Raw genomic sequence first — 25,106 nt, forward strand, 5'->3', positions numbered from 1 at the left:
AGATTGCAAGCTTTTGCTTCAAAAAAGTTTGGAGCTGGCAGTCATATCAGCTCACTCTTGAATTGAAACCAAGAGATAAGAGTGAAGTTCCACAGGCAGTTTAAACAGATATTTTAGGCACTGCCATTGAAAGAGACAGTCCCTTGCATCTGCAGACCTTTATAGGCAGCATGCTCTCTCCAGCTATCAGCCCTTCTGGCCTCCTCCCCTCTCTGTGCCAGGTCAAGCATCCATGTGGCAGAAGTGAGCAAGATGAAGGAGCTGCCATGGGTAATATTTAACCTGAGGAGTTCTCCAGTTTGAGTTGTCAGAAGCTGCACAAACACACGTTTCTCACACAGGTTTTTGCCTGCATGTGGGGAGAAAGGAGATCAGAGGAAATGAGAAGTCATTGGTGATGAAGAGAACAGGACCACACATTTCATGGTAGTGCAGGATTAAGGTGGTTTAATTCAAGCATATCAATGCACTGCACATTCAGGCTGTTTCCTTCTTCAGAGTGTGCCTCAGCAGTACAAAAAATGCTCCCAGTTGATGTTTCCATTTCATTTGCATGAGATCCTGTCACATTTGTGCAAGTCCATTGCCTTTAGAAGAGTTGTGCAGATGTAATTGATTGAGCTGCAATAAATGAACACCTTCAATGCACTGAGCCAAGCTTGCTTTGTCTGCTGGTACAATACCATCAAATATATGAGAAAATATATTTCTTAGGACATTTAGACATATTTGAGTATGTTGAAGATACAAGTCAAAAATAATTTAACTTACAGCTCTTCAAGATACAGAAAATTTCATCTTGCACTTCTTATAGCTGTCAACAAAATAATACTTGTACTGCATGTTGAACAGCTGACCACTTGAAATGAGAGCAACCTAAATATATAGTTCACTTTTTTGTGGTTTCTCCAGCTTCTCTGGGTTTTGTAGTAATATCTTTCATAGTGTTTTTCTCTCCCTTCTTATATCAGAGATAGGAGCTGAAGTTCAGTTAGAACAATGCCTAAGTGTTAACTAGAAATCTGATATATTTGGTAGTCCATCTTAGAACTTGGGTAAGAAAAGAAAATCTAATCTTTAGTCACAAAGATCTTTCTTGTAATAATTAAGCTTATCTTACTTCTAACTTTGATTAGTTGTTTAATTCCAATGCAGAGCCTGGGAGTAAGAATGGAGAAGGAGACTAGGTTTGGTTGTGATTAGTACTCTTGGAAAAAAACCCAAATAGCACAATTCTTCTTGCTGACCTTCATTTGAATACATTACTTCAGCTAAGTGGTATAAGTGGAATGCTCTTCCTTGCCAAAAAGCACTTTGTTTATGGACGTTGACCCTATAGATTATTTTATGTTGTTGTTTAGATTCATTTAGTCTTGGCTGTATAAATAGTCCTGAGATCCTGGAACTTTCCCTTCACTAGCCAGCAAATTTTATCATTTTCTCTAAAATTCTTCAATCTTTCTTGAAGTCAATAAATAAAATTTTAAGGTTCTAATATATAGAGTAACTGAGAGATGAAGGAAAGTATAACAGAGAGAATCAGGTGCTCATTCCTGTCTTTGTGAATTAAGCTACATTTCCCTTCATCTTCTTTCTTGTGGGTGGGAGCTGGGGAGGGTTTTGCCTGAAGCAGCTCCAGCATTACCTAGAAAGAGACCAGCAGCTACATTCCAGCAGGTTTGCTTGGTTCCATGACATCTATATCTCAACTTAAATCTTGATCAAATCCTTGATATGTGCTATGTATCTTAGCTGTTTGACTCTGTGCTTGCATCCCCTTGGTTTGTGACAATCTTTTACAAAAATTCTCCTTCAATTGGCTTAGGAGGAGCTTTTTGTTCATGTCTGTTTAGTTTCTTACATGGTTTCATGAGGTTCTGAACCTTTCATTTCAGAAAGCTCTATCTTTTAACATACTTCCTTTCCAAATATGAGTCAACAATAAGGGAAGTATATGCATTCTACAGTACTAATACTCTAATGATTAGCTAGGGAAAAACCCAAGGCCTTGGTTTTACCTGATTTGGTAGGCTTCTCTGTGGACTTTTAACCAAATTTGTTCCTTTCTTTGAAGTGCTTGACTGTAATTCAGTTACTCACAAGGTGCTAAATGCTTTAGAGACTACATTTCAGCGCAACAGTTGTTCCAGCTTTCGGTTAAGTGTCATTTTTCTAACTTAAGTAAAGTGCAGGTTTTTGGATAAAATCCTTGTATGGGATGGATTCTTGGACTTGAAGATTCACTGTGTTCACATAATCATTTTATATAACTGCTTTTTGCACTTACACCTTAGGCTCTTTCACAGTTGATCTTTCTGGTTATTAAATATCAGTACTTAATAGAATTGCTCATATTTGGTAACATTTTCCAGAGATTTATTTTTCTTTTGGTATTACAAGTTCAAAATTTAGAAATTTGAACGTTACCATTATTTTGAGGGGCAGAAAAACTAAAGGCAGAAGATAGAAATGACAAAGATTTATATAATTTTTCTAGGTAGTCATCTATGAATGGCACTGATGGCATTTGGGTAAAAATGGCAAAAACTTAGTCCCTAGAGAGTCTCTGTTAAAATGTTGTTAACTTTTCTGCTGAAAGTATAGCAAGTAATTTGTTGTGTGAGAAACTGGAATTTAGCTTTGCCTATGTTTTGAGTAACTGTAAGAAATAATTCACACTGTTGGTTGAAGCAATGACTTACTGGGGCATACTTATTAAACCATGATCCAAAGACTCTGGGATTTTTGGGAAGTGCTCCTGAATACAGTGTCTGTACAATAAGATCCTTCAATCTTGGCATGATGTGGAAATGCAGTATGGTATCTGTGCTTTACATGATACCAATGCTAACTGGTCTGTATAACCAAAACATCATTCCTTCATCTTTCAGATGCTTTAGCTGTTGTTATAGAAGTTGCAAACCATGCCAATGACATTATGAAGCAGGGAGTAAGTATTTTGCCATATGAAGCTGATTGATTAAAGCTTTTTCTCTTTCTCTCTCTCTATCTCTCTCTCTTTCTCTCTTTTCTTTTTTGTTCCTTAAAATAAATCATGAATGCAAGGGCAAGTACTTACCTTCTACTTTTTCCCCTCCTAGGATAACTTTCAGAAGCTCATGCAGATCCAATATAGTTTAAATGGACACCATGAGATCGTCCAGCCAGGAAGGGTAAGTGCCCCATGGCATTCAGCAAATTGCAGGGAAAGTGAAGATGATATTCAAGCAAAGACTGATGCTGGAATATACAAAGAAGAAAATTGGTCCCTTGCTTCATTATTAGGTTCTAGCAGTCAAATGAATACTGGTGCTCCTTATGTGTGGGGGTTTTTTAGATGTTTATCTGACAGAAACTTAGAATTTTTACATTATGATTCCTTGCCTGATCTTGCAGGCAGGTTTTTGTCCTCAAGCTTAACCCTTTATTTCTCATGGTTTCATGTGCAGCATGGAAAACTAATGCAGTCATCCACACTCACTTTTAGAGAAACATAAGGATAAACAGCTTTTCTCAGAAAGAGAACTCTGAATCCCAAAACTTGTGCAGCACTTCTAGTGTAGTAATAATAATAATCATTATAATAGTTATAAAAAAGTTAGTTCATTTGCATGGCATGTGCCCTAAAAGGCTAAGTTTTGCATTCATTGTTTTAATTTACTAGGTCTTTTTGAAAGAAGGAACACTGATGAAGCTATCACGAAAGGTCATGCAGCCAAGAATGTTTTTTCTGGTAAGATGCTATGTATGTTGCTATGTGCCTTATCCTAGTGTAATTTTTAGTGGTTAAAACATTACTGCAAACTACTGCAAGCATAACTAAAACTGCAGGTAGTAGAAAAAATTACTAAATTGTTGCTGTTCTATTCAGTCAGTTCTAATGTGGAGATATTATCTGTGGCATATGCACAAATTTTTATGGGAAATCATTTCACATTAAAGCATACTATTTTGAATAATGCTTATTTAAAATCTGAGAGCTTTCATGAGAAGCCATTATCTGTGGTACTGTGGAAGGTAGCACAGTTACTCCCTCCCTCTGAGCTGCACCAAATCTTAAAACCTACAACTCTTGTCAGTGCTTCTGCACCCTTCCCTCCCTCCTTTCCTTCCTCCCGTCTCCCTCCTCCTCTCTCCTTGCCCTTGCAGGAGCCCACGTGCATCCTGAGCAGAGCACTGGGTGGAAGTTAAGTACTGAGTTCCTTTCCTGTCTCTGCTACTGCTTTGTTTTGAAACTTATGTGCATCTCTGAAGTTCCTGTTTCCACTTGAACCTTTTGTTTATCTCTTCTATTTAGACAGTAAAGCAGCTGTTATCCTGTAATTTATTCCATTATTGGTCCACAGTCCTGGCTGAATCCTGTCTTGTAGTTACCCTGATATGAAGAAATACTTCCCTAGGCAGTCCTGGAGTGTGTGTTATACCAGTCACCGAAATATTCTCAAAAATGTGGTGCTATCTCAAGCTTCACAGACTAGATATTGCTAATTTCTGTGTCTCTTGGATTTTCTCTGTGTTTTATGGGGCAAGGGCTTTGTTTGGTTTGTGGTTTTTCATAGATATAAATGGTACAGGCTAGCATTCATACCATTAGACACAGTGATTTTTCCATTTATCATGTTGTGAAGATTTAGTAATAATTTTAAACATTTGGCTATTTTACAAAGAGTCACATAGCAAAAACTTAAGAGGCACTTCAAGTTTTGGTGTTTGTTTATATGTAGTAAATGAAGTTTGGATCCATGTGTTGAACAGCACAGAAAATAAAAAAAATCTTAGTTATTGTTCAGTAAGTGCACTCAACGAATCCAAGTCTGGAAGAACAGGAAATAAACAGTAGATGCACTTAAAACTGGTAAAATTCACGAGGTACAGTTAAGTTTGTCATTACAAATTGCTAAAACATTCTGCTATCTCCTAGTTTCTGTATTGCTTTGATTTGTTTGAATGGTTTATTCTAATATCATTGTAAAGTAGTTTGCTATACTATATACCTGTGTACACCAGAAACATTTTTGTCCCTTTTGACAGCCTGTTCTTTAACATCCGTGCACTGTTTAGTCATGTGCCAAATGTATATTTACACAAGGAGGCTATAAATAGATACCTATTGTTATCTAAATTCATACATGAAAATGCTTCTTGGATTCTAAGTGGAATAGTAGGAAGTAGGGAATACTTCTGGACAGTTAGCTCAGTACTGTAGGAGTTCTGTACTTCCAGTAAAATCCATCTGAAATTATCTGTCTTTTAACCAACTTTAGTCATTAAAAGCATTCTGTTTTACAGTTCAATGATGCCCTGTTGTATACTACTCCAGTTCAGTCAGGGATGTATAAACTCAACAACATGCTGTCGTTGGCTGGAATGAAGGTGAGTCACTTGTTAGACTGAGCCTTTCTTCAAATCTACATAAACTCAGGCCTTCAAAGTTTGAAAACTTAACTATGTTTACTGTTGGCAAGAGATATTAAATATGCTTATATTGTTCCAGAGCAATCCTACAGGCTTGACATTTTTTGCATAATGTGGCCTGTGGAATTGCTATCTAGGCCTCCCTAAATATTCTGTTGCTACAGGATCATCTTGGCTGCATTTCACCCAGTGTTGTCCTACGCTGGAATAATCTGCCTACTAATTTTTTGTATTTTGTTTAGACTACCTCACTTTTGCCTTTTCACTGTTTTTTATTGCTGACACCCAGAGATTAGGCATCTTTGCCTGATAAGATCCTGGTGGATCAGTTCTCTCTGGTTTATAGATTTGCTAACTGTGAGGGAAGATACAACTTTTCTTCCTGAGCACTTGTGAAAAGCATCAAGGTTAAGCCTTGAGCCCCCTGGGTAATGATAAGGGACATGCATGCAATATAATGACTCAGTTGCTGACATGACACTTAATGGGAACAGTAAATCATTACCTTGGGAATCATTGTCTCCAGTCCTGTCAGAAAAAATCACCAAGTCAAGTTGTAGTGAATATCTGGCACTCAGGTCCAAAGTTTTGCAAGCAGAGCTACAAAATCTCTTTTGCCAGCAGATGTCTTGCAGTGGCTCAGACCCACTCCTGATTTTTAATCCTCCTTAAGTTGAAAATTTGGTGGCTCAGAAGGATCAACAGGGTAGTGCAGCCCACTCTGGGGTACACCAGTGGGCTCCATCTCATCCTGCAGCAGCAGCAATGCCTTTTTTTGTCCAGTTGCAGGAGGTGCTTGAGGCAACATGACTGGGCCTGTGTGGAAGGTGTCTGACAGCTCTTGAGCTTCATTCCCCTGTACATCTGCAGTGTTTGTATGAGGGCCAGTGACATAAAAGGATGGGCTGCATGTAGTCTTAGGGTAGCTGGGCCCTCTGGACTGGTATATAATTTCCTGTTTCTGAGTATTTTCTCTCCAGTGTTCTCCTTCTGCAATAAAAATGTAAGAGATTTTCCAGGAATTAAGACTAAAGCAATGACAAAAGTACCATTTCAGTTTGAATTGAAGTTTTCTCTCTCGGCTGAAGGTTAAGAAGCCAACGCAGGAAGCATATCAGAATGAACTGAACATTGAAAGTGTAGAGAGATCCTTCATTCTTTCAGCAAGGTAAATCTTTCAAATAAACAGTGATTTTGAAACTGTGTGTTTTCAAACAGGCCACACAAGCTTTTTAGAGCTTGTTTTGCACTTAATGTCATGAAAAGTTACTGTTGGCTAGAGTGATTACAGAATACAGGGAATCAGTAAATCAGAATGAATACAACCATTGTTTGGTTCCTCTTTTTCACCTTAGCTACACCTTCAGAAACTTCCAGTTAAATTGAAATACTATCCTTGCACTGCCTTTCCTTGAGAGAATTTCAATTTACTTCATTTTAGGCTTTGCTTTTCAGTATTTTTTAGTTCTAAATTACTGATATGCTCTATGTTACCAGATTCTCTAAGTAATAGCAAAGTGTTAATGGTCACTGAGCCAGCTCTGGTCACCTTCATTGAGATGCCTTTAGCAAAGGCCTGTTTTTGTGCATTGTTGTTTTTATGGTGCTTGAGTTGAAGTTTTATGTGTTCTGACATTTGTGACAGTGCTGATACCAATGAAGAAAGACATGTTTTCTCTTTTATTTAGCAAAGCTGAGCAAGAGCAGACTGCTGCTTTTTGTGTGACCTTGTAAATACTGACATGAGAATGCACAGAGATAGCAGTATCTGTAGCTGAGGGGTAGACCAAGGTTAACACTGTCAAAGAAGCCAAAGGAAGTAGCTCGATTGTCAGAGCAATAGTTGTTTATAAAAACCCATTTGAAATGGGTAATTCTGTATTTCTTCAACAAATTTAAACGTTTTTTAGAGGTTTCTGCACACTGGGGGAAAACAATGCATTTCACAGTTTAGGGTATGGTTCTGCTCCAGTGTAATATGAACAGCTCTGTGCTGCTTGGTGACTGCAGGTCACACAGACACATGAAGGCATTCAGGGGATGGCAGCAGGCAATGAGGATTTATCTCTGCTTGACTTGAAACAGTGTTTCACTTTTAATTCAGTTGTTCTAAAAAAATGTAAAAGAATAATTGGAACTTCTGAAAATGTTATCATCTTAACATACAAGGTACTTATTTTCCACAAAACAGGTTAGACTAGTCTTTTTGATGAACTGATTAAGTGGTAGATTAAAAGCAACTCCTGGGAAAGATGTGCTGGTCCATAGGGGAAAATCCCTGTAGATAACATGCTCATCAAATTTGGCAGAGTTTGTGACATACTTTTGTCTTAACCTTGAAATTGCTGGAATTAACCTCATATTGCCAACTGAAGCTACTACAATTTGGGGGTTTTTTTTGGTTTTTTTTTTTGTTTTTTTTTTGGTTTTTTTTGTGCTTTGTTTGTTTGTTTGGTTTGTTTTGTTTGGCTTTGTTTTTGTTTGTGTTTTTGTTGGGGTTTTTTGTTTGTGTTTTTTTAGTGTTGTTGATGTTGCATCTTTGGGAGCATTCAGCTCTGTTGTTTTTATACTTGCTGGGAGCCATGCCTGTGCAGGAACCCTAAGTTAGACAGCAGGGTCACAGAGAGGTTGCCTTTGTGTGACATGAAGGAGGTGCTGGAGGCTCCAGATGTAAATGACAGTTTTCAGATTGTTTTCTGTCTGTCACCAGAACTGGCCTGCTGTGGTGTAGGAGGGAAGCAATTGAAAAATACTACCAGCAGCCAGTGCTTGCATATATTTTTCCCAATCAACTGTGTTTTTTCCTCTTGATAAATATTGTAAATGTGAAGAGAATTCACATCTTGTCAGCCCAGGCTACATCTTCCTTTGCATGATGCCTCTTTCTAACAGCTTTTCAGGTCCTACATGGTAAAAAAAAAAACAACCTTATTTTCAAAACTGTTCAAATTAGTCTTAAAGACACTGGAGACAAATTTCATTTCCATGGGTTTTTTTCAAATAAGCATTATGTGGAGTGTACACCAAAGAAGAGATTCTGAAATGATCCTGGGAGCAGAGACAAGGAAGTGAAAAATTAAGTTGGTGAAAAATTGCTAGTAATAAAAAGCAGGCTAGTTAATAACAGAAATATAGATTAATGCCTAGACAAGAGTCTGTCACTTCAGGTTTAGTTTTACTGACTGCATTAGTATTGCACTTTATCTAGTCTGGGTTGAGGTTTCAGTTTTCCTGGGATATCTGTAGGAATGTGAATTGTTTTTCATAGTATAATGCAGTATTGTACTAGAAATCTCTTCATCAGAAAAGCAAGTTAATACATCTGCATGATACAGCAGTGTGCAGAAGCAAAGCTTTGGTCCTGGCAACAGCAGTCACGGCAGCCTGATGTGATCTGCCCCCTCCATAAGGCTGCTGAAGAGCTACCCCAGGCAGACAGAGCTGTATCTCCTCCTGTCCTACCTAAGGATGGTCAGGCAAGGCAGGCTCAGCTGGGAGAGGTGCCCTAAGGCTCTGGAAACAAGAGGGACACACTTCCCCAGTGTCCTCCTGGGGCCACTGAGCTGATCAGCTCCAGTGAGCAGCTGGATGTGTGCCCCCAGCACATGCATTTGCCAGTGGTAGCCATTGCTGGGGTTTTCTGTAATCCATTTGAGCTTTTCAATGTGATGTTAAATCTTAAATAAATAAAAATAATAATGTTTTAAAAAGCCAATAACACAAATTTTGTTTAGTAAACAAAACCACTTTTGTAAGGATGCAACAAATAGTGGATCTGCAGCAGGGGAAACTGTGGGGGAGGGCTGGAGTGACAGAAGAAACTGCCAATTTTGCTGCAGCACACCATTGCATCAATTCCACTGCCAGTGGCACCACCTTTGTTCTTCCATTCTGAAGGATTGTAAACAATCCTAAAGGCTACCACTAGCAAACCTACTGAGCATGAGGTTCCTGGTGAAATACAAGGGTGTAAGCCTGTAGCTCATTGTGCAAGCCGCTGCATACGGAGCAGTCCCCACATGGTGGGGATGGTGGTGGTGAGTAATCTCCAAAACCTGTGCCATCTTTCAAGTGAATTAACTGATACAGTTACAGGAATCTAATTAAATGTAACCAGATTTTGAAAAAGCCAAAGGTGTTTAATATTAGAGTTCTGAATATTTTGTAGTCAATGCAGGCCAGTTGTTCTTTCCGGATGAGGAAGCAAAGGTAAATAGACTGAACAGAATGTTCCACTCAATGTGAGTGATGGGAGATGTTGGGACAGACACTAATGCATTGCTTTGCCCTTGCGTGTATCTTATTTCCTCTCCTTTTGTTCTGATTTTTTTGCTGTGTGTGCTAGATCTTTTTTCTTTTGCTTGTGCCTCACAGGCTTCCCATGTGTTTACTTTAGCAGATTTGTCCTCTCTGATTCTGTATAGCACTCAGTTTCATTCCATTCAAACCCCTCATTCAAAATATTTTCCTTAAAGGTCCAAAAATAATAAAAGCTTCCAAATTCACCTACAAAACCATTAAATAATAGTTGGCATTAGGCATCTTATTTGTGTAAGTCATTGCTTACCTATTCCCTAACTTTCCTTTCTCTATATTTTTGTTCAATTCCTTGGTTTAAACAAAATAATTTACTTGATACCAATTAAAAAGTGGGGAATAGAAAAAAAATATAGGAGTGGATTCTTGTTTAAATTTTAGAAAACCTTTTTAAGCTGGCATGGCATCTTAAACAGTCTAGCTGTTCCTCTGCCACAAAACTGCTTCATCCTTCTTCAGAGTCTTCTCTGTGTTGCTGGCACAACTAGTTGTTTAGCTGTGTGATGGTAATTTAGTTGGTAAATTGATCCAGAGGAAGGGCAGGCTGATGGCTTGCTTTAATATGGATTTGTTTCCCAATCCAGCCTGCTGCATAACTGTGTGTGTTCTGGCACAAGAGTGAAAATAAGATCTAGTGGCTGAGAGAAAGGATACTGCCCTTTGCAGCAGAAACAGCACAGATTTATGAAAATGGTGTTGTGCCCATGGACAGAGGAGGTGCTCTGGCACTGCACACAGTCCAGTATAGCTGCAGGATCCTACTGCACCAGGCCCTCCTCGTGCTCCCTATGCCGTGCCACTTCAGCCTAATGCTTCCCTTGCGCTTGATTAGTGATTCACCACCAGCCGTGGGATAAAGAGATGGACTAAGCTTACCTGTCTGTCTCTTTGAGTTAGCTCATCCAATGGAAACATTCTGGGGAAAAAACATTATTGTTTGAAAGTAGCATGACCTGGTAGGAGCAAATAGTGAGGAGCACAAGGCAGGAGAAGAATCAGTGTGGTTTTATCTGACAGAAGCTTGGAGTTTCACAGGGTTGGGTATAGCAAACTGCACTCTGAGACAGGAGGAGGTGGGGAGAAAAAGGCTTGCTGAAATATCAGGTTGTCTTCAAGATGGAAGGCCCATGCCTTTGTTCTAGGAGCATCATTGAAACAAGTATTGTTCAGGCTATTCAAGGGTCTGGGGAGGAGGGGGAAGCAATGACAGACAAGCCTTGAAAGAATTACAGGGATTTTGGAAGGAGGAAAGGGAAGGAGGGAATCCACATGACAGCAGACAAATCTTTTTTAGTATTAATCAACATAAATAACTAACACTATGCCAAAGGTTAAAAAATAATGCCAGTTGCAGTAGGAATTGTAGACGTTTTATAAACTGGAATTGCAAGAGAGTTACTCCACCGTGTAATAAAGCTAGTGGAATTCTAATCAACACTTGCTTCTTAAAATGTTAATAATAATAAATTGCTTTTGTGGGTTTTTACTCCAACAGTTCTGCTACAGAAAGAGATGAGTGGTTAGAAGCTATCTCCAAGTCGATTGAAGAATATACAAAAAAGAGAATCACATTTAATCCGAGCAAAAGTCTTGAAGAGGTATATCCCACCATTATTGCTGGTTTGTTCCCCTTTTGAATATAAAGTTTCCTGACAGGTGCTTAGAGAAATGAGAGGTATTCCATGACAAATAATAAAGCAGGATGGTAAATAATTGAACAGATGGTAGAACAGAATATTTCATAGTGTTATCTAATTCATAAATTTATTTTCTTCAAAAATATCCAAATCAGTTTTCACAGTTCTCTCTGTAGCCTTGTGCACAGAAAGATGAAATGAAAAGGTTTTAAAATAAAGCAGCTATTGATCCAAGTAGGCTGGTAAAGCTTAAAAGTCATTAAATTCATCTCTGTTGTCAGGCTTGCATTATAATGGTCGCTGATGAAATAGTAGGTAACATTTAAGACCATGACAGTTTATCAGAGAAGGTTTTCCAACACCATTAGCATTATCTTATAATCACTGATGAATATTAGTCTTATTTCTCCTCACTGAATGCAGTGCTGCTGTGCCTATGTTCTCTCAGGCAGATGCAGAGAAGCAGGAGGAAGACAGTCCTCTGGGATCAAAGGCTCCCATCTGGATCCCTGACACGAGAGCCACGATGTGCATGATCTGTACCAGTGAATTCACGCTGACGTGGAGAAGGCACCACTGCAGGGCGTGCGGGAAGGTTGGCTGATCTTGTTCAGTTTTTCATTTTTCAGTTTGCTTTTCAGTTGCTCATTCAGGTTCCTTGTGTGGCATTCAGGTGGAGCCTTGTCATCCCAACCACTCTTCTCAGAAACCCTGTACTATGACACAATTACGTGGGTTAGAGCCAGTATGTTGGGGTTGGTGGTTTGGGGAGTGGAGTTTGGGTTTTTTGGACAGGTGTTATGACAGACCAGTATTCAAACTTCAACATGCTGCATGTTAGTTATCTTGCATTCTGGAGTGCTATTTATGGTTATTTTGCAATTACATAATACCCACAAATGTTAGCTAAAATGAAGAAGTATCTTCCTCAGTGATTTTCATAAGATAAATAATGATTTTTGATTTTAAGTTAGTACCAACCTTCTTTTATATTTACACTTATGAAAGCTATATCTAATAAACTTTATCTTTCTTCTTTTAATCCAGTGGGAATACAAAGTTAGAATGCAATGCAGTTGAGGCATCTGTATTGTAAAGAAATCATCAAGAGAGCAATAGCTTTAGCTATTTCAAAAAATTTATAATCAAAACAATTGATCAAATCAGTAACACAATATGCTTGTTCTATTTTTAATGGATTATTAATGTTGGCTTATTGCCTCCTAATTCACTGATTTTTTTAATATTTAAATTTTCATCATTTAGAGGAGGAAATGATACTATGTTAAGCATAAAGACATGGGGAAAAGCCAAGATCTTAAAACATTTGCACTGTAAAATAATGCCTATTTCAAGGTTTTATGGGCTTAAAAGTGCAGAAGTGAATGTCTTTGGGTCTTTGGTGATTTACAGGTGCACATCATGTACAATAATGCTTTTATATGTTTCTATCTTGTTTCCAGATTGTCTGTCAAGCTTGTTCATCAAACAAACATGGCTTAGACTATATGAAAAACCAGCCAGCTAGAGTATGTGATCATTGCTTCAGGGAACTACAAAAGCAAGGTAAAGAAAACCTTCACAAACTGTATCTTACATTTGTGGCCTTTATAACATGGTACATGTGTGTCTCATCTTTACTGCTGGATTCAAGTGCTTAATTCTGCTTGTTATAGGCACCTGAGATTCTGAAAAGTTATAGGCACCTGAGATTCTAAGCCAAACAAGCTTCTGTGCAGCAAGTTAGGAAATGAATTTGCAATACAGTGGCTCTTTCTTCCAGAAACATGGGTGCCTTTACCCTGTAGTAATGACATGTAGCTTATATAGCTTTCATTTTGAGGTGACAAGTGTTACATTGCTTTTCAATAATCACCGGGTACAAGTGTACACTAGAGTCTTCACAGTTTATCCTGACCTCCAGGGCTTCATGTGTACTTTTACACTCTGTAACTTGTATGTCTGTAAACTTCATTTTTGCCAGCTGAGCTGCTGAGATGGCTGAAGTTCTGAGGCTCTGTCGAGACACAGGCCTTAATCTTTCTGAAGCTGAGTCTCTGCAGGTCTATAAACTGGCCTCAAGCCACTCTCAAACCTCAGTTCATATGGAATTCAAGAATTTGGCATATCTGTACCTCATATATGAAAGCAAACTCCTAACCATTGCCTACTGAACACTGGCAATAGGGAATTCAAAATAAAACACCACAGCTAGAGCAGTTTTCACTGGAACACTTTCAGAGAATGTGGTGCCTAGGGGATAGCAATGGCTGGATAGCCTAAAGGTAATAACATTTGCTTAAAGATGAGATCCAGGGTCAGTGTCCTCATCCTGAGAAAACTCTAGTTCATCTCTTTGAAGAAGCTTCATATCATTCTGCAAAGTGTAAAATCAATGGAAGCACCTCCCAGTGAGGTGAGAATCCAGTCCCATCTCACAAGACTTGCTGCGAACTAAATTGAAATACTCGAGTGTAAAGTACCCAAATGAGCTGTAACAGACTGAAAAATCTTTCTGGTCCCCTTCCTCAGCAAGGCTCCAGTGTGACACAAGCTCTCTGGGGTATCAGGAAATCTGAAGTGCCTGGTGAAATGATAAAGCACTGGATCCCAGCAGGCTGGGGGTGACATTTCCAGTGGGGGTGCGGAGAACAGCATGGATAATCCAAATGACAGTGGGAGCCTATGGTGATGGGAAGGGCACTGTCTGAGCACCTGCAGGTGTCTGTGCTGGGCACTAGAGGCTGCTGTGCTGCAGGCCATTGCAGTGCCTGAAGCTGGGAAAAGGGCTGGGGAGCAGGTGCACTACAGCTGGCAATCACATTGCTCTCCTGCTCTTCTCATTATCTCAGAGTGTCACCGAGTTCAGGGCCAACTCTAGAAGTAGACTTTATGAAACCACTCCTTCCAAGTGCAGCTGTAAAAAAAAAGTGTTGCTAGAAAAAGGATTTTTGAAGAGGTGAAGTGTTGCTTAAGTCTTCCAAGAGAGATGAGTAACTGCCTGTGGCAGTGCAGAAAGACAGCATATGCTGGGAGATGGGAATGTCCAGAAATGTGTGTGTGCTGGAAGAGGAACATCCCTATTGAATAAGGCTGAGAAGTTAACAGATGTAGAGAATTGAAAGATAAAGTACAGAAAACATAGAGGACAGGAGTAAAAATTTGCTGCAATTTTTAAGACTTAATTTTCACCCTCTTTATGAGCAAAGGCAGTTCAACACCCAGAAAACAGACTTTGAAAACAAACAAGACCAATTTGTTTAGTTTTAAACTTCTTGTGTTTTTTTTAGTATAATTGTGATTTGGGGAATTCTAACTCATGGTGTTGATGATAACACTGAAAAGTTAATTCAGTGCTGAATTTCACATGATTAGGTGTTACTATTGTAACCCTGTAATCTGAATTAAAATGCCAGCTGTTTTTAAGAAGAAAAGTCCAAGAATGAATTGCCTGTGTTTAATCATCTGTGACATGAAATCAATATATCCGTCCTGTGCACTTCAGATAACCAGTGCACTCCTAAGAGCGGATCCCCAGTCAACCATAAATCTCCATCAAGTGCCTTGTCTACAGTATTGCAAAGTATTCCCTCTGGAAGAAAGCAGAAAAAAATTCCTGCAGCCCTCAAAGAAGTAAGTATTTTATTGGTCAAAAGTGGTACCTGCTTGGTATTATATCATCAATATTAAAAGTGGGGGAAAAAAATCCTTATTTTAACCATCTTACCTAGAATCAAAAGTCATAATGTGTCTCTGAGGTTTGGGCCTTAGTTTTAAATAGGCAGGGACATGAACAATGAAGCACTGTGTAAACTGCATGAACACCTGTAAGACTGTGATTCAGAGCTATAGTTAAAATTGTAATTTCTTTCTTGCTTCCCCATGTTTCCCTGAATTGTGATTTATCACTGTACCAACAGTCAATTACAAGACTCCTACACCAAATCAGCTCTTGGTTTATGATTAGGAAGGGTAGAGTAACCACACTTACTGTAGGTCTTGGGAATGGGAGGAGGTGATTTTTCAGCAGGTTTGCTGATGACACCAGGCTGTGTGTTGCAGTCCACACACCAGAGAGAAGGGATGCCTTCCAGAGGGACCTGGATAGGCATGAGAGATGGGTCTGTGTGAACCCACAAAATTCAGCAAGTCCAAGCCAAAGGTCCTGCAGGGAAATCCCAAGCTGAGTGGGGAATGGGTTGATGCCAGCCCTGGGGAGAAAGAGCTGGGGCTGTTTGTGGGTGAAAAGATCTACATAAATTAGCAATTTGCCCTGTAGCCCAGAAAACCAACTGTGTCCTGGGCTGCACCCAAAGCAGCATGGCCAGCAGGGTGAGGGAGGAGATTCTGCCCCTCTGCTCTGCCCTGGTGAGACCCACCTGCAGCATAACTCTGGGGTCCCCACTGTAATAAGGACATGGACCTGCTGGAATGAGTCCAGAGGAGGGGTACTAAGTGAGGGGTACTAAGTTGTGGGAGGGCTGAAGCACCTCTCCTAATAGAGCAGGCTGAGAGACTTGGGATTGTTCAGTCTGGAGAAGAGAAGGCTCCAAGGAGATTTTGGAGCAGCCTGCCAGCATCAAAAGAGGGGCCTACAAGGAAGCTGGAGAAGGACTTTTTACAAGGGCATGTAGTGATAGGACAAGGGGGACCCTTCATAAGTTGAAGGAGGGTAGGTTTAGATTAGATACCAGGAAGAAATTCTTTACAATAAGAGTGGTGAGGAATTGTAACAGGTTACCCAAAAAGGGGTTGTGGACTCTCCATCCCTGGAAGTGTTCAAGACCAGACTAGAGGGGCTTTAAGCCACCTAAGGTCTAGGGGAAGGTGTCCCTGCCCATGACAGGGGAGTTGAAATGAGATGAACTTTAAGGTCTCTTCAAAGCCAAACCACTCTGATCCTATGATTCTTCTTATATAGGAATCTGTGTTCTCCAGCTATTACAGTGACCTGAGGTGGTCGCTGGGGTGAGAGAGGACGAGAATCTCGTTTCTTGATCAGAAGGTTGAATTTATTGATATATGCTATAGAATACATTATTACTATACTAATAGGAATAAAGACAGAAGCTGCAGAGGCTTGCTAAGCTAAGAATAGAAAGAATCTAAAAACAAGAGAATTCTCTGTCCCTGCGTTCCAGAGAGCTTGCCCTGTGATTGGCTCTTAACGGTACACATGGAACATGAACCAATCACAGGTGCATCCTATTGCATTCCACAGCAGATGATAATCATTGTTTACATTCTCTTCTGGAGCCCTCAGCTTCCCAGAAGATGGACAATCCCAAAGAAAGGATTTCTGTGAAAAAATGTCTGCGACATCCAGCTGTATGTTTTCCTCAGCATTTCTCTTGTCCTGTTGTATCCAACTTAAGTTCCATCCTTTACTGGAAACCTCTCTTCCAGACCAGATAAATGGTAGCAGGCAAAAAAATTTTTCTTTCATCCACCTGAGTTAGTTAGCAACATTAACCTGAGATCAGGTAAGAATTTCAGTCTCAGACAGGGCTTTGGAAATCTGTTAAAAAAAAAAAAAAAAGCCGTACTGTGAAATCTTATTAGGGTTTGTTGATTCATTGTTTTTTCCTCTCCAGGTTTCAGCCAATACAGAAGACTCTACAATGAGTGGCTACCTACACAGATCTAAGGGCAGTAAGAAACCATGGAAACACCTGTGGTTTGTTATAAAAAATAAGGTGCTATACACATATGCTGCTAGTGAGGTAAGAGACCACATATTAGAGACTAAATATCCAATGATAGTACTGTCTTTGTAACAAAGTTGTTTATTCTTAAGATCTAGAAAAAAAGCTATAAAATTAGATCACCTTACACTATTTGATCTGATTGTGATGCAGTATTTTGAAAAGGCCTAGTGAGCTTGACACCATAATAGATTGATATAGCTATGGTGTTTCTGATTCCAGATCTAGCTTTGATTACCTCTGCATGGCACACCATTGCTCAGTTGTAGGTATTCTCTGAGTCAGCTGAATACATGGGGGATCTGTTGCATGCATCACAGTACTAGTGGCAAAGGCAACATTATAAAAGCATCTTGAACTATCTTGTTCTGCAGTTCCATAAGGTAGTTTGAATGCCTGCAACAGGAGTAAACTAAATCTCTTTACTTCTCCTGAAACTGTTGTCTTCAGCCTGGAGTTGTTATTTGATATAAAAGAAACGCACCTTATGTAATGGCATTTGCTTTTTTATTTAGAATGTGTAGTCCTATTGCAATGTGGAATAATCTCTAACATATATATATATGTATAAATGGTACATATATGTGGTATCCCAACATGTGCTGAGGATCTATTTTATTGCATCTTAGTATGTTCTTAGAATCTTTTGTAACATATATGGGTGTATTGATCTTGGGCTTCAGGTTTTTGTATTGTTTGTTATAGTTTACTACTAGCTTTCAAGAGCAAAATATCCAAAGCATTTGTTTTAAGGTATTGCTATCCCTTACTTTCTTTCTAATTTTAAGGCCCAACCTATCCTGGCCATGTAAAGAATTATCCTTCTTCACTCCACACCACTCCCACTCTAGTTATTTCCTGGTTTGTGCTCAGATTTTTTCCTGGGTTGTTCCTGCCAACCTTTATTTTAGAACTTGGAATTATGTCTAAAACCTGTGATGTTGTTTCCACTACAGCATTGGCAATACTAAAAATAAAACCCAACCCAAGTGGTTCTAAAAACAGTTTAAAGAAGTATCTAGAAAACAATTACTTTTACATCAATTAGCAAATAATTTCAGAGCATTGTGTTTCTTCTGGCCTTTGCAAAGGAAACTGGAGAGGTAAAAAAAGAGCAAAGTCTGTGAGTCACCTTAAATTTCCTTTTGCTTTGTTCCTATGAGATACCAACTTTACAGAGTAGCTTCAGTTTGCAGTTCACAATCACAAAATTAACTCTTTCCTATTTTCTTAAACTGAGGAATATCCATCCTTAGTTTTCATCCTGGTGAGCCATTGCAGAAGACATTATTTAGAGAGTCTAAAGGGAAGGTGCAGTGTTGCCTTGGCCACTTAAGCTACTTATATTGGTTCCAAGTGACAGAAAGATCAATGGTAAAGAAATAACCTATTAGTGGTACGAAGACCTGAGACAGTGAAACAGATTACTCAGCCTTACATGACTCTTTTCCAATATCAAGAAATGCTGCTGTCACAGGACACTTTTGTTTCATTGTAGAGGCAATAACCAAAGTCTTGACCTGATGTATCAGTGTTTATGTAAATTTGGGGGCGGTTAGCTATTTTTTTTTCTTCTGCTCATGAGCATTGCAGGAGATTGCATGCAATGCCTTCCACTGTTTTGGAACTTGCACAGGATAAAAATAGTCCTTTTTTCCTTTCCAATAATGCTGTGTATTGTATCCATTAATAAAAAGCCAAGAGTATTAAAAAAAACAAACAGGTAACTGAGGTAAATGAGGGAGGGTCATTTCTAGTTGACTATTAGTGAACAGTCAGCAACTTGTTTTCCCCTATTCTGTTAATTTCTAGCAAAAGAAAGTAAGGTAAGTTTAGCCATTTAAATATTTGGATCTTGACTTCAGTGCTTGGGAGCACAGGCTGCTCCTCCTTTTAGCATACTCAGTGCAGTTAATAGCATCCCACTTCACTTCTGAGCTTGCTGCAGAGAGCACTGGGCATGATGGGCCTCTGGTCTGTTAGTACAAGAAGTCCTTGCCAGGCAGAATGATGGGACCATGCAGTGAAAGCCAAGGTAGATGCTATCAGGGAAATGAAAAGAGGATCAGCAATGTTGAAGTCTGTGAGGTTTTATTTCCTGTCCCCTGACTCATGCCTGGAGAATGTAAAGAGCAGAATTGTGTGTGTGTATGTTTAAAACAATTTGTTATATTGTCTGCTGCAGTGGTATGGTGTGTGAGGTCTAAATGCACGCCTTAGTATGTCTTACAAGCTCTAATTTTGTATTTTTTCCTTTTTTTCCCTGTTACATAGGATGTGGCAGCATTAGAGAGCCAGCCTTTACTTGGATTCACAGTCAGTGAAGTAAAAGGTGAAAACTCAGAGTCTAGAGTGTTCCATTTACTGCACAAAAACACTTTATTTTACATATTCAAGGCAGATGATCCCCATTCAGCTCAAAAGTAAGAAACTATTTGAATTCATTGCTGTTACATATTTCTAGAAAATTCAGAAGTGGTGAATGTTAATATTCACACATTTAGCATATGTATAAAAGATCCATATTATATCATAAGTAAATGAAAGTTTTAAATTATTTAAACATAAGGTTCTGGTTTCATTAGGGCTTCTGAAATGAAGGAAGCAGACTCTCTTCTGCAAAAGACTGAGTGTAGAATGAGAAAGTCAAAGATAAAATAAGAAATCTTTCTTTTTTCTCACCTGTTTCTCTCTCATCCTGGTCTACTTAAGTGAAATTTGAATGTTACCTTTGCATAAATCCAGAAAATATTTTTAAGAATTAACTGATATGCTCCTTTTTTAATTTCACCTGTTCATATTAGTTAATCAATATATGGCAGTGAAAAATAAAGCAAACACTAAAACTTGGGGGCCAAGGTTTGAAGTGTGTGAGCCGATGCCCATGAGCACCTAGGCATGCACTCAGACCTAAAGCTTGCATTCAAAGAGCATTCACACAAGCTGTTTCATTTCAAGTCCTGTCTGGACTTGGAGTCATATTTATCAAGCTATGAATTGTGTTGGTTTCATGCAGAATAACCTGGAAGCTTGGTCATTAATCAGTAGAAAACATTCATCACATGATTCATAAAGTAAACTAGAAACATAGAAGGCATAGAAGGAATACATGTAAAGCTCTCTTATCTGACTGGTTTCATTGCCATTTCCCCTAATGAACTTCACATTATTAAATAGATTTGATGCATTTACAAGTCCATTATCAGTACTTAAACATTCAAATGGATGCAGGTTTAGTTTTCTGCAAATAGGAACATTCTAAAAACAAAGAATCCAATACAACAGGAAATTTTGAACAGCTGAGAATGTGCTTAATGACATTTCTCTACAGAAGAAAATCTGGAAGTCTTTATTTGATATTTGGGTATATTTTGTGCTGATGTGCATAAATGTTTCTTTTTTAATTAAGATACTATCCTGTTGTTTCCCCTGTGTCCTCATTTGTACTATATAAAACAAACTAAAAAACCCCCAGGCATTCAACAGGTTTATTTTTCTTCTCAGACAATGGCTTTTCTCATCAGAGGAAAGCTTGAAATTGGACATAGTGTATTTTACTGAGGTTAGGAATAACATTAAGTACTTTGAATTTCAAGCTTTCTCCAAGCATTTAATATCCTTAGGAGATTCATGCTGAACCTTCAGAATAAATGCTGCTTTTACAGCCTTAAAAGGAAAAACAAAAGCATGCTGTTGGTCTGTTTGCAACAGTGGACACTATTTTCTCCTGATAGGACCAAAGAAATACCTGATCTGTTTGTCTCAGTGCAATAATAAATTTTAACAGATCGTTACTTTTCAATGTGGTTTTAAATTCCAGTGCTGTGTTCAATGCTTAAACTGTTTATGATTTTTTTTGCATTTGTATTCTACTTTAGTTGTTTTTAATGTATATATGGCAGTAGAAAATACTAAAAATATTACTAAAATATAGGGTAGATATTTGAGCTGTGTGTGCAGACATCCGTGAGCATGATTAATATGTTCATGCCAAAAGCTTGAATTCAAAGAACATGCACACAGCTACAAAATTAAATGCTCAGGGCAAGGAAGAGCCAGCATCTGTGACTAATGTTTAGATACCCTGTGAATACCAAGACAGTTTGAATTTCCATAATAAAGATAATTACAGTCTTTGTTTCGTTCCGTTCCTCCAAGATCCCCACTCAGGAAAAAAATGCTCATTATGTGGGCCTCTTACCTTTACATACACACAGTTCAGCCCTCACTTAGGAAACAGAATTATTTGTTCTGTAGCCTTGGAATGCTTCAGGAACATTAATTTTTGCATTCTTGAGAAGCTGAGGATGTTTATTACCCTCCTAACCAAGTAGGAAAAGAAATCACAGCTATAGGGAGTAAAAGTATGTGAATATTAACTTTGAATTTCCAGTTTGAGAAACCTTGGATCAGCTGTTTGGGACTTCCCCCAGTGCCCTCTATGCCCTTCCCTGCCTTTCCATGTGCCCTGTGACCTCCTCCCTCAGCCCCAGCAGTCCTTGGCTTTTACCTGCTGCAGAAGCAGAGCCTGGGTTATGCAGGTGCTGCCTCAGGTACAGCAGTGTCCTGATTCCTCCCAGATCATGTTTGCAGGGAAAAAGAGAAGGGAGCATTGGGGGTTTTTAAAGGTGTGCAGAACCTTGGCATAGCCTACTTTTAGGGCATTTGATTTCCCAGCTTCACTAGTTCTTTGTGCACGTAACTTCAGTATGGGAGAGGCACAGGAAAAAGCTTCTATGGGATGGCTTTGTACCGGGCAGCTCTGTATGGTTGGACTTTGGTAATGCACTCACAGACCAGCTGGATGTATGATGTTCCTTCTTGTGTCAATCTGCAGCTAGTGACAGCATTGAGATTTATTCTTTTATCAGCTACTTCCTAACAGTGTTTCATTTTCTAACAGGTGGATAGAAGCTTTTCAAGAGGGCACTGTATTATAGCAGTGTCAGAATTGTGTCTGCAAGTTTAAAGGAAATATTTGAGGATGGTGATAAAACAGACTACAGCAACTGTTCAAAAAAACAGAATCCTGCCATCACAACCTATATAAAATTGTATATTTGTCAGGATTAGGAGTTGTTGCATTTTTAGTGTAAAATAATATTTTTCTAAAGAATTGTACGTATTTCCGTGTTGATACAAAATGTGTTATTTATTAAATTCCAGTGTTTACTTAAATGGGCAGAATTATTTGTGCATTGAAGTCCAAAGTGTCCTCAGAGTGGCAGATTGTTGGTCAACAGGTTATAAGCTTTATGCTTTATTAAAAAAAAAAAAACAAAAAAAAAAACACAAACCAGATTTGTCGCAATTGTGCATTTCCTTGTGATTTGTGTATAGGTTCTTGAGTTGCTGATGTTCACTTTGCAATTTAGCAAGAACAGATTGGTATAGGAATTTCACAGATTTGGGATCTTTGTTGACTCTGTAAGCTCCTTTTTGAGAAGTTGTCTGATATTGACGCTCCTTCCCTTGAATGGCAGTTGAAATCTTGCATACCAGTACATTAAAACAGTACAAAAATTCTGGGTCACAAAAACAAAATACAGTTCGATTATTAAAAAACAGAAAAGGGAAAAATATTTTTTAAAAGTTTGCAATTGCAGGGATAAGGCACTAGAACTGTTACAGTACTACAGATGCCAAAGAGACTAAATGAGTTATCTTCCAGCAATTGCAAGATGAATTATCTTTTTATGTTTCCAGGAATTATTCAAACAGAATAAAAGTACATTTTTGATAATCAAAGACAAGATATCTTATTTGTTTCAAAACTTCATGTCAAATGAATTCTGTACACAATATGAAACACTGTATTGTATAAACTATTGTTCAAAGAACAGTAAACAAATATGTGCACCCTCTTCTCTGAAAATTTTAAAACTATTGTATATTTAAATATTATGCTTAAACTGGAATTGCCATACCAAGACAACAGAGCTTTTTTAGTGCAGAAGGCATTGAAAATGCATACCATTATTGAAAATACCTTTTGTTTACAATAAGATTTGTTCTGTTTGACACTTTAAAACAGAATTCAACTTTAGGTGTTTGGGTTTTGGGGTTTTTTTTCTTAAATCATCAGTATACCTCATTAGGAAATACTTACTGATGATTCTGGTGCATTTAGTCTATTTAACTTCTAAAAAGTGTTAACACTGTAATAGCATAAATGGAACTACAACTATGAAACCCACATGAAAGAAAGCCATTTTTATGTCAAATGCAATGCATATGGTAGTCAGTTAATTTTACTGTATGAAACACTTGTTATAGTGCCCCAAATCAAGCTAGTTGTGGTAACAAAATTAAGAGCAATTAACTTTTAATTAATAGTTTGAATCCCACATTATTAGCTATTCTGTGGCCTCACAGCAGAAAGAGAAGAGATGGTAGAATAGTTAATATTCATCACAAAAAGGCCAAGAATGAAAATGCAAACCAAAATTCTCTTTTTCCCTCAATATACCTCAAGGCCACGTCCAAGATACTAACAGAGCTCTGAAAAAGCCTAATTTCCAAGAGCTTCTCTAAAGTTAGTAGTGGGCTTGGAAGTCGAATTCTTAATATTAACTATACACGAAATTTCCTTGACTTCCAGCATTTCAGCAGAGTACCTAATGAATCAGGGACTTAAGGGTGTAGATCTGACTTCCCTCAGGAATGCCAGAGATTTGTCCAGATAGTGTTGGAAATGCAGCAGGAATCTGATCAAAGCCTTTATTCTCTTTTATTGTAATACAAATGTGCTAAATGAATTCTTTTCTCTTGTTATATACAAAGGGCTTTTACTTAATTTTCAAAAACAACTGCTGACTGAAGCTAAGTAAATTATTACCATATCTCTTCAGGGTGATTTCTGACATGATTTTTAGTGTATCCAAAACCAAACTGGTATCAATATGACATAGATGGGATGTGTCTCTTCCAGTTTATAGTATCAAAGGGAAGAGCTTCTTCATATTTTCATAGGCACTGCACACCAACAAAGATGGCAAGTCATGAAGCAGCAAATGAATCAGAAATTGGATAGGAGCAAGCTAATTTAATTTCAGTTTATGCATTGATATTTTCCCTGCTGCAAAACAGAGCAATAAAAGTCAAAACACACTGAGTAAGGTGCCCAAGTTCTGCTTCATGTGGTGTCAAACTACCTCTAGAGGATTTGGTGCAGAGGGAGAAAATAAAGTGTTGTGTGGAAATCAGAGGACTCCTTCCAGAAGTGACTGATCAATCAAAAAATTTCTGACATGAATAGATTGGAACAGAGCCTTACAAACAGTAGTATACATATTGCAGTCACATTCTGTGTGAAATAAATTGTCTTTGTAAACGTGTTTGAATATTTCTTTTCTTCACTCCTGCAGTAGTGCTTTGTGTCATATGAAGAACCCACAACACAAGCATTTTCATAACATTTTCAGATGGTTGCTTTTCAAACTTGCCCTATTTCTCCAGTTCACCTCCCAGTTTGATGCATTACCATCAAAAGTAAAATATTCATGTCTTGATTTGGCTAAACACTAAAACAAGAACAGAAGTTTTCAGACACCTGCTACCTCTTCTTATAAGAATCTATAGTTTGTAATCAATTTAAGATTGGTTAGTAGAGTATGAGACAAACATAAGCATTGAATATTAGTTCTAACATTTTTGTTCATAAATAAATTAAAGCTTTTAGGATCTTGAATTCTCTTTAACTTAAAACCGTGTGCCCAAAGGACTTAAAACAATCTGAGCAGCTGTGGAACACATTTTACTAAATATTTTGTGCATGGAAACTCAATTACTCAACCATGTTTATTACATCATAACTTAAAGACATGTCTTGAAAGACACATTCAGTGCATTTGTTTGCTGTAACTGCTGTCCCCTATTTACCATTCAAATAGGATTTTATTTGGAGCAGTCCTAAATCATACTGTCTAAATGGAAGAATGGAATTTTTATTTTGTAACTGAAAACAGTTTAAAGTTGTAAATATTTCTGCGGATATTCATCATTTTTGTATAAATAAATTCACATTATTTGA

General features: G+C 38.2%; 1 protein-coding gene across 2 annotated transcripts in view; it reads left to right on the plus strand.

Annotated features, from left to right (window-relative positions):
* FGD6 (FYVE, RhoGEF and PH domain containing 6) overlaps positions 1-25,106 on the plus strand; it is a 72,922-nt gene extending 47,816 nt beyond the window's left edge. The window contains exons 10-21 of one of the 2 annotated variants that reach the window (XM_058804868.1): positions 2,892-2,950; positions 3,102-3,173; positions 3,665-3,733; positions 5,290-5,373; positions 6,504-6,583; positions 11,228-11,330; positions 11,818-11,964; positions 12,833-12,935; positions 14,875-15,002; positions 16,964-17,092; positions 19,349-19,497; positions 21,978-25,106. In XM_058804868.1, the coding sequence (XP_058660851.1) occupies positions 2,892-2,950; positions 3,102-3,173; positions 3,665-3,733; positions 5,290-5,373; positions 6,504-6,583; positions 11,228-11,330; positions 11,818-11,964; positions 12,833-12,935; positions 14,875-15,002; positions 16,964-17,092; positions 19,349-19,497; positions 21,978-22,014 (1,160 nt within the window). In that variant the 3' untranslated portion in view covers positions 22,015-25,106. Of the gene's footprint in view, positions 1-2,891; positions 2,951-3,101; positions 3,174-3,664; positions 3,734-5,289; positions 5,374-6,503; positions 6,584-11,227; positions 11,353-11,817; positions 11,965-12,832; positions 12,936-14,874; positions 15,003-16,963; positions 17,093-19,348; positions 19,498-21,977 lie in introns of those variants that run through there. The other variant, XR_009274747.1, reaches the window with a different exon arrangement.

Source organism: Ammospiza caudacuta, chromosome 5 (genome assembly GCF_027887145.1).
Source record: "Ammospiza caudacuta isolate bAmmCau1 chromosome 5, bAmmCau1.pri, whole genome shotgun sequence".
NCBI lineage: Eukaryota > Metazoa > Chordata > Aves > Passeriformes > Passerellidae > Ammospiza > Ammospiza caudacuta.